This window comes from Sciurus carolinensis, chromosome 2 (genome assembly GCF_902686445.1).
Source record: "Sciurus carolinensis chromosome 2, mSciCar1.2, whole genome shotgun sequence".
NCBI lineage: Eukaryota > Metazoa > Chordata > Mammalia > Rodentia > Sciuridae > Sciurus > Sciurus carolinensis.
Window position 1 is genome coordinate 73,643,345 of NC_062214.1, and position 14,516 is coordinate 73,657,860.

Consider the following 14,516-nt stretch of genomic DNA (forward strand, 5'->3'; position numbering starts at 1 on the left):
TTTTAACTCTGGATTGACTCTTAAGAGAGTAAATCCATTGCTTTTGTCACACCAGGAATAGCTTTTGCTGAAGTCAGTGGAAGGGATTTGTCAAGCATAGTGTGTAGTTTCAGCATATAACTCTCTGCTCCAACAAAAAATATGCAAAGTGCTTTTCGTAAGGCTTCACTTTCATTCTTATAAAATGCCCTAACCACTGTTAAACTATCTAAAATAAGTTGCTAGCTGCCTGGTGATTAGTCACTAAGTATATTAATTATTCATGTTGCGCAGAACGACAAAATAGGCAAAATGCAAGCAATGGTAATTCCTTCAGGCAGTTGAAGCCCCTTTCTGTCTCCCTCGAAAAGCTGTTTGAGTTTCTTTAGTAATGCAGAATCTTTCTTCAACACTATAAACACATTTGATATTATTAAAAACCAACCAGAAAAGAGGCATAAAATCTGTTAGTGTTTGAATTCTGAGATGTCATAACAAATTTTTCCACTAGTGGACAATTTCATGAATTCTCAGATTTAGACAAATCCATTCCAAAATTAAAATACATTTTAAACAAATACCACTATGTCCTAGTTGTCTGTGCCATGGTTTCTTATTCTGTTAGTACAGAAGTTTGGCTAATTTTAGCTGACATTAAATTTTACTTCAAGTTAATGAAAAAAACTAGCAATGACAAGGATAACTAATGCTATGAATACAATAAAAGCATACAACAAAGTACACAGAAAATTTTAATTTTGTAAAATGTGACTGGCAATTGATTTCTGTCTTCTGGCGAACCCAACATTCTTAAAGTAGTGACACTAAAATTCTTCTGTGGAGGAAAAGTAGGAACTAGAGGCAATGCCATCTGAAAAAAACAGAGTCAGAAGATGGGTACCTGAGCTCCCAGTATTTTCCCAACTCAATCTCTCTGAATCTCTCAAAATCTTAGAAGAGCTGCTCTTTTCCAAAATTATTTCAAGCCCCAAAGTTGTCCCTATAAATATTTAAGTTAGAAAAACTACCACAACCACAGTGTCATACAGGGACATTTTGAATGACTCAAAAGAACTCCATCATGCACCAACCTGCCCTGGTCACTTTATCAGGTTTACCATAACAATACAATGATGCAAATCTAAATTTTACATGATGGAATTTTTTGGACACCACTTATAACTTTATGGTGTGTAGATTTACTATAGTACTTCCCCCAGTTCGACCTCACATTCATATTTAATATTGGATCTCTCCACATTTCCTTTGATCTTATGTCTCAGTCTTTCCTCAATAATCTCTTCTCTTCTAAATGAAGAAACTCTGGGGATTAGTTTTCAAGACTTAGAAAATCCATTCTTTTTCAAACAGTACTCATTAGGTAAGACATTCAAAACTATGTAGACACACTTATAAACTTGATCAGGAATAACAAAAATACAATACTTAAATTTAAAATCAGAAAGGTCAATGTCTGTATGACACCGTTTGTTTTCAAATAGTCACTAAATGAATTCACTGAACTGCATTATAACATCCCAATTATCAGGTTTCTTATTTAGTGCTGACAGCAACCAAACTTACCCGAACAAGTGCATCATCTATGATATGGTCGCGTCTGACTTTCAGTCTCAAATATGGATTCAACTGCTGCCCTTGAACTAGGCTGTAGAGAACAGTGATTCTTCGTTCACTGTACATGCGGATTCTATTGTCATAATATAATCCCAAATTCTTTGTGACAGCATTCAATATAAAGGGACATGTCATAAAAGAAAACTTGTTTTCTGTTTCTACTTTGAAAAAGGTATAATCTTTATCCATTTCCAGAACATCATTCAGTGGTTCATTAATGAACTCTTCAAAAGAGATAAGTGGTTTTCGACAATCCAGAGTTTTAACACCAAGTTCAGTTTCCAATGGGTCCACTCGAGGACCTTTCTTATTTCTTCTTTCCTCTCCCAAAAGCTCCTGAAGTGTCAATTCACTGGACTCAGGGATGGGCTCTTCATCATCTTCCTCATTATGATTTGTGTCCACTTCCCCTCCCACTACATTTGCATAGTAAACCATTTTCAAGCACTTTGAAGCAGCAACAATGGCATCATCATCATTCACTAGATTTCGACTGTTAAATTCATTGCTTATGACTTTGTAAGTAATAAGTTGCTGAAATGTTTCCATCATTCTCCGAATCTGATCTGCACTATATTTAGACCACAGTCTTATCAGTTTCCCTTGGGCTGCAAGGGGTAGCTTGCTCATTGCTTTGCAAAATAATGGCAAGGCCATTTCCAGATATTCAGGACTGTGGAGATTTCTATTCTCCATTACAATAATGAACAAATTCAGATAATTAGGATCTCGGGAGTATACGTTATGATACGTCAAGTCACATTCTACGTTAGGTGACAAATATACAAGTGCATTGAGAAAGGCAGTTTCTATTTTTTCATTAGAGAGCAATCTGGTATAGACCCTTCTAATAGCATCAATATCCACAGACACATCATCTGGGCCTAATTTTTGTAAATTATTGTCTCCCTGTGAGCTATCGCCTATCCTTGAGGAAGATGCTTCTGAATCTTCTTCCATAGCAGCAGCAGAGCATGCAGCTTTTTCTTTTTCATCTTCATCCTTATCTTCATCCTTTCCTTGAAGAGATTTCAGTTCTTCCTTAGTGTGTTGTTTGATTTTTCGAAAGCTCTGTACCAATGCCTCAGCACTAGAGAAAACTCTTCCAATGACACGAATTAAAGGGGAATAATCCTCTCTCTCTCTACATAATTCAAGAATTTCATACACTATTTCTTCGGTTAGATAAGTCACATCTAGAAAATTAGAAGAAAAAGGAAAATTTATTTCAAAACATGCACATATTTACTTTGGTATAAGAAGTTCTCATGAAAAGTAATACAAATATTTTAGACTCCGTCTCATTTATGAGACTTCTTTCGAAAATATTTAAGATTCAACAATCCATAGCTTAACTGTAACTATGAACCAATATATCATGTGCTGTTTCATGAAAATACCCTATTACAACCACACTACAGAGCAGAAACAATATTTTTCTGAAAGGTTTTCTTCAGCATCATCTTCTGGAAACACCTCTTTTCCTACTTCTGTATGTATTAAAACCAAACTTGTTCATTGAAGGCATTTCTAGTTTGTTCCGGGGTGACCATCCTGGGAATGATATTAAAACTGCACCCTTATACACAGACAGTACACCATGTTTAAAAAAAAAACAAAAAACCTTTAATATGATTTCTAACTCTGCTGTAATGTATTTGCTCTACAGTAAAAGACATTATAAAATGCAAGTGATCACTGAAAGAATGATCTCCAAAAGTTAAACCACAAAAATACCAAATGTTATCATTTCACAAAACTGATCTGTGGCCCAGCTACAAGTGTCTACACCTATAGTTCCTTTTATGGACTCTAACTATTTAAGAAGTAATTCTCAGGTTTGTTCTATTAAGTATCTTTTACTCAATATCAATAATCTCTCTTTCTGAAAAGCCTGAAACCACTAAACAAGGAGCCCATTTCTCTTTATTCTAATTGGAAAATATTATAATACCTTCTTATAAGACAATGCAATTTCCCTATGCAATTTCCTAAAATGTAACCAAAACAGAGAAAATACCTAACATAAACTAACATCCTATTAGAATATATACTGCCTTCTAATCATCAGATTGTTATGTTATTAACAAACGCTTGCTTTGTGTGCAGAAAGAGGGCATGTCTATGAGAGAGCAACCTTCTAGACTCATACATCCTCTACTGATATGCCAAGTTTTCAAAACCTACCTAGATGTAATAATACTTTTCCACATAATGTTTTGTTCAAAATGTTGAATTAAACTCTATTTATATACACATACACATGTACACACATGCATATATGTATACATATATATATATATAAAGTTAGTTAAAAAACTATAATTAGAGGTACAAACATAAAGTTGGGACATCAATAAAAAGAGATGTTCTACTGAGAAAACATTAAATGAAGAGATATTTTAAGATTTATCTGTGTACACTTTCAGACATATTACTATTCCTGAAAAGTCAGGAACCCACAAAATTTTGCACTTAAAAAAATTTTATGCAAAATAGCTTTGGGGTAGAAAATTCAATACCTATACAACTTTGTAACAAGACCTAACAAACATAATTAATATTCAAATGAAAGTATTAGTAATGATTAAAATATTTATAATTCCTAACAGAAAAATACCATAGTAAACAAACATTACAAAAATAAAAAACAAAAAAGGAGGGGGAAAGTGGCATATTCTAGAATAAGGAAAGATTAAAACTATTACATGATGTAGACTTGAGCAAAAAAACAAAATAATAAAAAAAAAGTAAGGGGTGCATAAAGACTGGGGCAAACAGAATAAACACCTCTAAGAAGGAGCACATGGTCAAAACCAAATGAGTGTATCCTTCATGTACTGTATTTCCCTAAAGCTGGCTGAATTCAACTGCGGTGGCACACTCTCTACTTCACTGAATGCTACTTTGTGGTGCACACTTGCTAGAGAAATGTGTATAACAGAGTTAATGCAGTTTCCAAATTACACATATTGACAACATATGAGCCAACTAATGAAACAGAACTATAAATTTTGGGTAACCAAGTTGTTTATAGTTGCAAAATGGTAGACAGCAATACAACTCCATTTCACTAATTAATATAAACTTGTTTCGAACGATGTTACTAAAATTTTTGGAAGCATTCTCTAACACAAATGTCTTAAAAAGATTTCTCTTATAAAATACAATCATCTCTGGTGGGTCTAAGCCCTCCCGATCATTCAAAAATTTTATTTTCTTATTCCTAATGTTAATTATCTTTTCTGAGGGAAAGAACATTTGGAGATTTTCATGGGGGAAAGTTTTGAACAATTTTTACAATATACGGTCATTTAAAAAACAAAAGACTTGAGTGAAAACTGATCCTTGGCCAGCAAGTCTATACCGAATAGAGTAAAGTGGGCAGGATAAAGCAAAAATATATCAGAAGGAAAAATACAATTATTCCTGAGGCAAGTTTTCCTAAATTTTGAATTGCCTTCTAAAATAGAAAAAAAAATAAATAAAAATACTTTTTTTTTTTTTTTTTAATTGGGGACTGAACTCAGAGGTCCTTTACCACCAAGCAACATCCCCAGCTGGTTTTATTCTTTGAGACAGGGTCTCGCTAAATTGCTTAGGGACTTGCTAAATTGCTGAGGCTGGCCTAGAACTTGGAATCATCCTGCCTCAGCCTCCTAAACCACTGGGATTACAGGAATGTGCCACCCATATCCAACATTTTTCTGCTTGTTTTACCACATAGTCCTGGGGTTCCAGAGCTCACACCAGATAATTAGTCCAGCTATCCTATAATTTAACAAGTTTGCAGCCTAGTTTAAGAGATTAACTAAATAAATTTTTCCTACTGGAAAACTGATATAGTAAGCTCAACAATATGGCAAAACAATGAACTCATACATTTAAATCTCTAATATAGTATTCAATCACAAGTATCAATTAAAAAGAAAACATCTTACCTTTAAAATCAATTCTTGCTCCTTTTCCTTCCTTCTTGTTCATTTTATCTCAGAGTTGTTAGGGGCACCTTTCGAGTTCTCAAGGTAAGCTGAGCTTGCTCCTTTCTTGGAGGGATGAGGATCACAGAGTTTTGCATTAATCTTATAAAGCTCGAGGGCTTTAATAGCTGCTGCATTGTTATCCATACGGAGAAAAGTTGGACAGGAAGCACAAAACTCATTCGTGCAGGCCTCATTTCCACAGCCCTCAGTTAACTGGTGGTAGTAGCGTTCTATTAGATGCTTTGCAGCTGCTCGCTTCCTGTACCAAACATTCAAACAGTAATAAGCACAGTGATTAGTACAGCTTCAGGAACAAAGCTCAACAGATCATCAAGGCAAAAGTTAGTCAAGCATTGAAGTAATAAACTTGCATATTAACATGAGATGCAAAAAACTCATTGTTTTCCCACAACTTTTGACTAGTGAAATATTTGATATTTTCTAAGCTACTAAGGTAAAAAATGTCAATGCTTTTTGAAAGGATTTTAATACACTGTTTTCCTTTGGTTAAAAAGGGGGAAGGGTTTGTATATATCTAAACTGTTCAGCACAACAGCTGGAAAACTATAAGGTTGAGTTTAGAGTTTTAGCATTTCATCACTTTAAATTAAGAAAAGGAGAATCCATTTAGAGCATCAATCCAGTTTTCCTTTATATAACCAAGGAACAAATCAAGTTTGTAAAGATACGATTTTCAGATTACACATAATTTCTATCTGAAATTTTCCCCTAATTATCAACTAAATTAAAGAGTAACTTTACAAGTGAAATACTGAAAGCTAGTGTTATACTACAAAAAAGTGGTTCCAGAGCACACAATCTTGAAACCAAAACTTATCACTAAACCTTTTCATTAATTCCTTACCAAAGGAACATGGAATATTTTAAGTTCCATAAGGACAAAATATTATATTCCTCCTATTTTGGTGAACTTAAACACAGATTAATTTTCCATATAGCTGTTCCAGCAGAGGAACCAAGAATATTGAGGAAGGGATATTTCATTAATCAAGTATAATCTATGTCTCTGGTTTATTCAACTCCATAAGTCTATGCTTCCAATGATAATAGGACATTACCATAATTTAAGTAGAGCAGTCTACTGTATCCAAAGAAATATAATTCATAGCTATCCCCTTTGGTCCCAAACTCAATGCATAGAATAACTATAAAGAATCAAACCTCTAAGAAAAAAGAATTCAACTAATTTAAATCTCAGAACATTTCTGTAATTATCTTACTAACATGTAGGACTAAGAGTCCAATGGCACTGGAGTTTACAGATTGTTCATCATGAGAGACTCAAGAAAAGTAGCAAACAAGTAGATATGGGACACTTAGTCCAATTTCGTCTTAAAAGTAGGACTCTAAACTATCAAGGTAGATAACAGAGTGATAATTCAACACATCAAATTCATTCTAGTGCTTTTATCATTTTCAATTTATTCCATGCAAATTTACCATTCATGGCATGCAAACAGAGAAAGAAGAAAAACCCACAAAACACAAAACTAAATTGCATGAACAGTCTATACATAGCTACAAACAATCCCACTTTTGAATAAAGTTATTATCCCGGGTATCACAATGCAACATATGAAAATTAAAATGTAAAAAGAATAACAGAATATAGAAGACTTAAAGCATATATTGCTATTCTTCAGTAAAGAATGAGAGGTATATGACATGCTCTCTCAAATTGAAGTAGATTTTCCTAACAAGAACATAAAGTAGGTATTGCCATTCTGGAGGGCAATTATGAACATGTATTGAAAGTCTTAAAACATAAATATCCTACTAATTACATAATTATATAATTCCCACAATATGAATATGGCAACTATCTTCCGGGTACATCACTAACTCACAAGTCAGTTACAAAGTTGTAGGTATAGGATGAACTCATTTTTGTTTCAAAGTGTTAATAGTAATTGTCACTGCATGATGTGACTGGATTAGTTTTTAAAATTTTCTCCATCTTTTCACTTCTAATATATTCTTTTCTATATTAAGCATAGTACTTGTTCATAAAAAAGTAATAAATATGAATGGACAGAGCACTAGTAGTTTCAAAATTTTATATATGTGATTTGAATGGCCCCAGAGTATACTAAAGTATCCATATAAATGTTTAATGATTACTTATCAAATTTAAAATGCCAAAATAATCTAGCCATTTTTCTTAGTGAGAATATCAACTTCTAACGTAAACAAAACAAAACAAAACAAAAAAAAACTTCATATATATAATAGTTCTATAAGCACTGAAGAGGAAGGGATGTGAACAATGAAATAAAACTAGAAATAAAAAGATATGCATTAAGTGTTAGCTCCCTTTGTCTGAGGAGCTATATGATCCTGAGCAAATGATTCTTTAGATCTCCATTTCCCCACTTTTAAGTTATTCTATGGATAGGAAAGTGAGCAATAAACTAGTACTGGTTCAATGCCTGGTAACAAACTCAACACATTGCCAGGAACTTTGGCAAAGATTACTGCATGTGAAACCTACAACTCTGAGGATTATCTTCAATCCACTGACAATAAGAGAACTGAAGGAGTCAGATCTTATACCTAAGATCACACAACGGAAAAGTATACAACCAAGACTAGTATAAGAGTACGAAAGTCTTCCAGCTTCAGAGTCTAAGTCACTATATAATTTTACAGAAGGTGGTTCATTTCCTCATAAGTAATTATTAACACCAATATTCCTGAAAACCCTTATGGAAAAAAGATCTCATTAATAATGTGATTATTATTTGAATCAAATAATGATTTTTTCAGGTTATCTGATAACCATATATGTAGACTGAGTTTCCTAAGGAAATGGTGCCAATGTATTCTTGAGAGTTAATATATAGTTAATTTGTTGAAGACTTATATGCTCAGGCACTTTATAGACAATCCCATTTTAGAAAGCAGTAATCAACAAAGCTGGGACTGAGGCTAGACTGCCCATGTTTACATGCTGGCTCTGCCCCTTATCGACTATGTGAACCTGAATGAGTTACCTGGCCTTTGTGTGTCTCAGTTTCCTCATTATTAAGAGGATGGTATGAGAATCATCAATGACTGTGAGAATTAAATGTTAATAAGTATATAAAGTGCTTAGAATATTATATGACACATACTAAGCACTACATAAGCATTAGCTGCAGTTATTATTGTGGTAATGTTATCACCCTCCCAAGTATATATGAGTTGGCCAGCTACCTTAACCCCCCATTCTCCTTATGCTCTGAGGAATTAGCTAACAAATCACACGTCTAATAAGAGAATTGAATCCAGGTTTGACAGCAGAACTTTTTACTTTTACTACTACTACTATGAGGAGAAAGAGTTACTCCCTCAAAGTGATCTGGTTCTCTGTTCCCAGGTTACAAATAGCAAGTACACTGGGGGGAAAAAAAAAAAAAAAAAAAACCAGGACTATACAGAGTCATGTCAAAAACTCTGTATTACTGGTGAAATCAACCATAATAAGTATTATTTTATTCTTCACTCCAATGATGCCTTGAATTATCTGAGTGCATCTGTATCCCCGTCTAATTTAGGACATTAAAAAAAAAGAACAAAAGTTCAATAGAGTAGACAAAGTGGAATGAAGGGAACGAGAGAATGGGAAAAGGACAGTGAAATCAAACTGACATAACTTTCCTATCTACATATATGGATATACCATAAGTCAATCAAATCATATCTCATGGGCCAAAACTAACCCACCACCTATTTTTTTTTTTTAATTTTAGTTGTAGATGGACACAATACCTTTATTTTATTTATTTATGTGGTGCTGAGGATGGAACCCAGTGTCCCATGCATGTGAGGTAAGGGTCTACCACTAACCCACAACCCCAGCCCAACCACTACCTATCTTTTATAGCTTACAAGTTTAGAATTATTTTACATTCTTAAATGGTTCAAAAGAACATGGACAATAATATTTGGTGTTTTGACGCATGAAAATTATATAAAACTCAAATTTCTGTACCCATAAAGTTTATTAAAACATAGACAAGCTCATTTATTTATCTATTAGCTTAGCTATGACTATTTTCACACTTCAACAGCAGGGTTGAATAGTATTACCAGAGACTTGTGGTTGGTCTGCAAAGTCTAAAATAAATACTACCTGGCACATCTCTCTCTCTCTCTCTCTCTCTCTCTCTCTCTCTCTCTCTCACACACACACACACACACACACACACACACACACAAATGGCCAACACTTAAGAGTCTATCCTTTCTGTCCTCCACGAACAATTTCATCTAATCATTTAGGTTCCTTACTCTCTTTTCCCCCAGGAAATAAATGCATTAAGATGTGTATCTTGGGGCTGGGGTTGTGGCTCAGCAGTAGAGTGCTTGCCTGGCACGTGTAAGGCACTGGGCTCAATCCTCGGCACAATCAATCAATCAATCAATAAAATAAAGGTATTTGTGTCCATCTACACACATACACAAAGATGTTTATCTTTCTTCCAGTATTACGAAAGCAAAGAAGGAAAGGAAAAAGGAAAGAGGTTAGTTCAGAAGGAAAAAGGGTGCAAAGGAAAGGGAAAAAAAATGGAGTGATGTATTTACCCTGATTAGGTTCCATTGGTGCTTCTTTCCTTACCTACTATTCATAATCAAAATGCCCAAAATAGGACCTATAACTTACTTTCTATAGTTTTCTCATATTTCTCTTACCATGTTAAAAGGCAGAGAGCTTCAATAATATGATTTGTTAAATAAAAGTATACCTTTCTTATTTAGTTAGTAACAAAGATCAAGTGAGAACTTCCAGTAACAAACGTCTAAAAGTTAATGTACACACCTGAAAATATTTATTCAATTAAAACAGATAATACTTTATTTCTATGACTGAATTATTAAGACAGTCCTAAAAATAAAATTTCTATGGAATATATCATATCTGGAAGGTCAGAGTTTACTCTAGAGAAGTTGACAGCAAGTCTTTTTAAGAATTGGTTTCCCCTTGGCAAGTGTGCTAATGTCAGCAATTAACTGAATTATAAAACAGTAAGATGAGTTGACAGTAGAAGGATGCGTGAAAAGGCAATGTCAATATTAATAACAGCCTCTAGGTAACAGACATAGTTATCAGCTGTTAAATTCTTCCAACTCTGCTGCATGCTTGGAAATTTTTATGATGAAATGTTGAGAGGAAAATGCTGTTACCATATTGCAATTTTCTAGAAAGTATGCTAATTGGCAGAATGATTTCATCCACAAGTGGCAGGAAAAGGAAACACAAACTCAGTGTCATCCATGGCACTAATACCATGTTTGCTGACTTCTAATTTAGTTGTTGTTAACAGTCCGGCATTTAAAACAATTACAATCATAGTGATTTAAAGAGAACCTTATCACTGCTATATGCTACAACTTACCCAATAAGGAGACATATAATAGAGAAATATATTTTAATATTCCTGAATAAATGACTACTCAAGAGGGTCTGAACCACTAAAATGGACACCACCAATTTAGAAGGCAGAAATTGAACCACTCTGGGGAAGTACCACTTCACCAGCCTTAGAGGAAATGTTTAGGAGATGCCTACATACAGAAAGAAAAGAACAATAATATAACCACACACACAAGTATAAAACTCACTACTAGAGGAGATACACAAATGAAAAGGAAAATCAAACCTCATCAGTAGATAAAACTAACAAATGACAAAGATTAATGACAAGAGGAAGACAAGAACAAAGGATACACACAACAACCAAAAAGTTACTTATCAAAATGACAAGAATAGGTTGTTACTCATCAGTAATAACCTTGAATAAACACATTAAATTCCCCAGTCAAAACTATCAAATTAGCTGAATGGGTAAAACAACAACAGATCCAAATACATGCTGCCTTCAAGAAATTAACTTCACTGGTAAAATACAACTGAAGGTGAAGGATTACAAAAGAGACATTCCATACAGATGTAAGCAAAAAGGATGTGTAAGTAGCCATACTCATCAAAAGAAAAGGAAAAAAAAAAAAAGTACGTCAAAACTATAAAACGATACAAGGAAGACAAAGAAAAGGCAAATAAGACCCTCCAGCATTGTCTCTCTACAGAAGTATCAATTTAAACAGCTATGCAAGCACAAAGCTAGCTTCAGGAAAAAGTATCCCAAACAGTGTGGGCCTTTGGTCTTGTTGGTGTGCTGCACTGGTCCAGGTGGGCTGTGGGCTCAAGGTGTGATCTAGAACTGACATTTTATTTCCCACCCCATCCCTTTCCCAATGCCTGGAAGCACAATGTGGTAAGAGTAATTGTCCACGTGGGGCAACAGAAGGGAAGCAGAGGTCAGTCTCCTCAAGGTGAGGTCCAGAGGCAAGCAGAATTCTGTAGTGACTGGCCACAAGCCACTGGCTGTGGACAAGGGGTTTGGGCCCATCCCCAAAGCCTGAAGGGACAGATAACACTTTCTGGATATTCTACCAGTAAATTCTGAATAACACACCAACTGTGGATTTGGGACAAATTTGGGCTTAGAGCACCCACTAGTGCTGAAAAGGTGACAAAACACCGAACATATATTTGCAGCAAACCTGGACTTAGGGTGTAATCTGGTGCAAAATAGTAAAAGTTACAACAGGCTCAAAGAAAATAAGCACCCTGCTTAGTAGTTCTAGAAGGACAGGCACAAAAACCACACTATAAAGAATGGAATATAATCTTATTTGTTCAATGGCCATATGACATCAGATGCCAACAAGCATCAAGAACTCTCAGGGAACCATGACCTAACCTAACAGACAAAGTAAAGTGACAGGAACTTACCATAAAGCAGCTGACATACGCAAATGTCTAACAGAATTCAAAATAGATACAGAAAGGAAACTTAATTTGCTTAAAAGGCAAACAAAAAGAGAAAGAATTCAGTGGTCTATCATAAACCTGACAGAGCAGTTTTTAAAAATCAGAGAAATCCTCAAGCTGAAAAGTTCAATAAGCAAAATTTAAACATGATAAAAGGCATCAACAGAAAGAGATCAAAAGACAGAAAAAAAATCTGTAGCCTAAAAGTGGGTTATTTGAAAATACACAGTAGGAAAAAGGAAAGAGAACAATGAAGAAGGATGATGGGAAATCTGGGACAGCATTAAGAAAGCAATTATTAAACTTAGTGAGATTCAAGAGGAACTTGAGAATGACAAAGGAGTAGAAGGTTTATTCAGAGATAACAAGAGACAACTTCCCAACCTACAGAAGGATTCAAATAACCAGATACAAGATACAAGGCACCAAACTCAACCAAGTCTACTCTAACATGTTAAATCAAGCTCTCAAAGGTTCAAGATAGAGTATTCTCAAAGCAGCAAGAGAACAGAAACATATCATACAGATGTATTCCAAACTACTTGAGGACAAATTTCTCAGAAAAAAACTACACAATGGTTGTGTGTGGGGGTGGGGGTGGGGGGCTGCTTGATATTTTAATATTGCTAAAGTTTAAAACTGCCAAGAAAGAATACTGTACCCAGCAAAGCTATCCTTCAGAAACGAATTAGGAAAAAAGATACTACAAGATAAACAAAAGCTGTGAGAATTTCTCATCAGCAGACTTGCCCTACAGGAAGTGCTAAAGGGAATTCTTCAAACTGAAAACAGATGCTAAACAGAAAGAAAACATTGGAAGGTATAAAACTCACTAGCAAGTAACTAAACAGAAAAATTCTAAACCTTTCGTATAAATACTACAAAACGATTAAAAACAAGAACTACATTAATATCTTAAGTGATGGGAAACACAGGAAGATATAAAAAGGTGTATCAAAACTTCACAATGTGAGCAGGAATGCATGCAATTAGAGTTTATTAGTTTTTCTCATTTGCTATATGATGAATATTAAGTTGCCATAATTTCAAGAACAGCTTGTTATAACCAAAAGAATATATTCCTCACTATAACCATGAAGAAAAAATATAGAAACATCAACTAATAATAATAAGCAAAGAATCAAAACATTAATAAAGAACTCACTTAACTACAAGGGAAGAATAAGGAAATGAGAAAGAAAAGCATACCAAAAGAAAGAAAATACAAATAACGAAATGGTGGAAATACCAATCAATAATTACCAGTGAATTATTGTATTGGAGTAAATTCTCCACTTAAAAGTGATTGGTGGTGGGATGGAACCTACCAATATGCTGTTTACAAGAAATTCACTTACCCTCAAATAACTAGGAATGGAACTACCATTTGATCCAACTATCTCTCTCCTCAATTTATATCCAAAAGATTTAAAATCAGGGGCTGGGGAGATAGCACAGTTGGTAGAGTGCTTGCCTTGCAAGTATAAGGCCCTGGGTTTGATCCCCAGCACCACACACACACAAAAAAAAGATTTAAAATCAGCATACTACAGTGATGCAGCCACATCAATGTTTATAGCACTTCAATACATAATAACTATGCTATGGAACCAATTAGATGCCCTTCAACAGATGATGGATAAAGAAATTGTGGTATATATACACAATGGAGTATTACTTAGCCAAAAAGAAGAATCACTTTATGACATTTCCTAGTAAATGGATGAACCTGAAGACTACTGTGCTAAGTGAAATAAGTCAGTCCCCCAAAACCAAAGGTCAAATGTTTTCACTGATATGTGGAAACTAACTCACAACAAGTGGGGAGAGGGGAAGAACAGTTGTTTAGATCAGACAAAAGGGTATAAAGGGAAGGGGAGCGGGATAGGAAAAGGAAAACACACTGGAATGAATACCAATAATTTTCCTATGTACCTATATGAATACACCATACCAAATCTCACCATCATTTACATCCATATGAATGGGTGCCTAACTAGAATAAGATATATTCCATGCTTATACAAAACATCAAAATTAATTCTACTGTCATGTATAACTAAAAAGAACCAATAAAAAAG

General features: G+C 34.4%; 1 protein-coding gene across 1 annotated transcript in view; it reads right to left on the reverse strand.

Moving 5' to 3' along the window:
* Ube3a (ubiquitin protein ligase E3A) overlaps positions 1-14,516 on the reverse strand; it is a 98,556-nt gene that overhangs the window by 22,153 nt on the left and 61,887 nt on the right. The window contains 3 exon segments of the mRNA XM_047540694.1: positions 1,564-2,810; positions 5,556-5,606; positions 5,609-5,856. Coding sequence (XP_047396650.1) covers positions 1,564-2,810; positions 5,556-5,606; positions 5,609-5,856 — 1,546 coding nt within the window.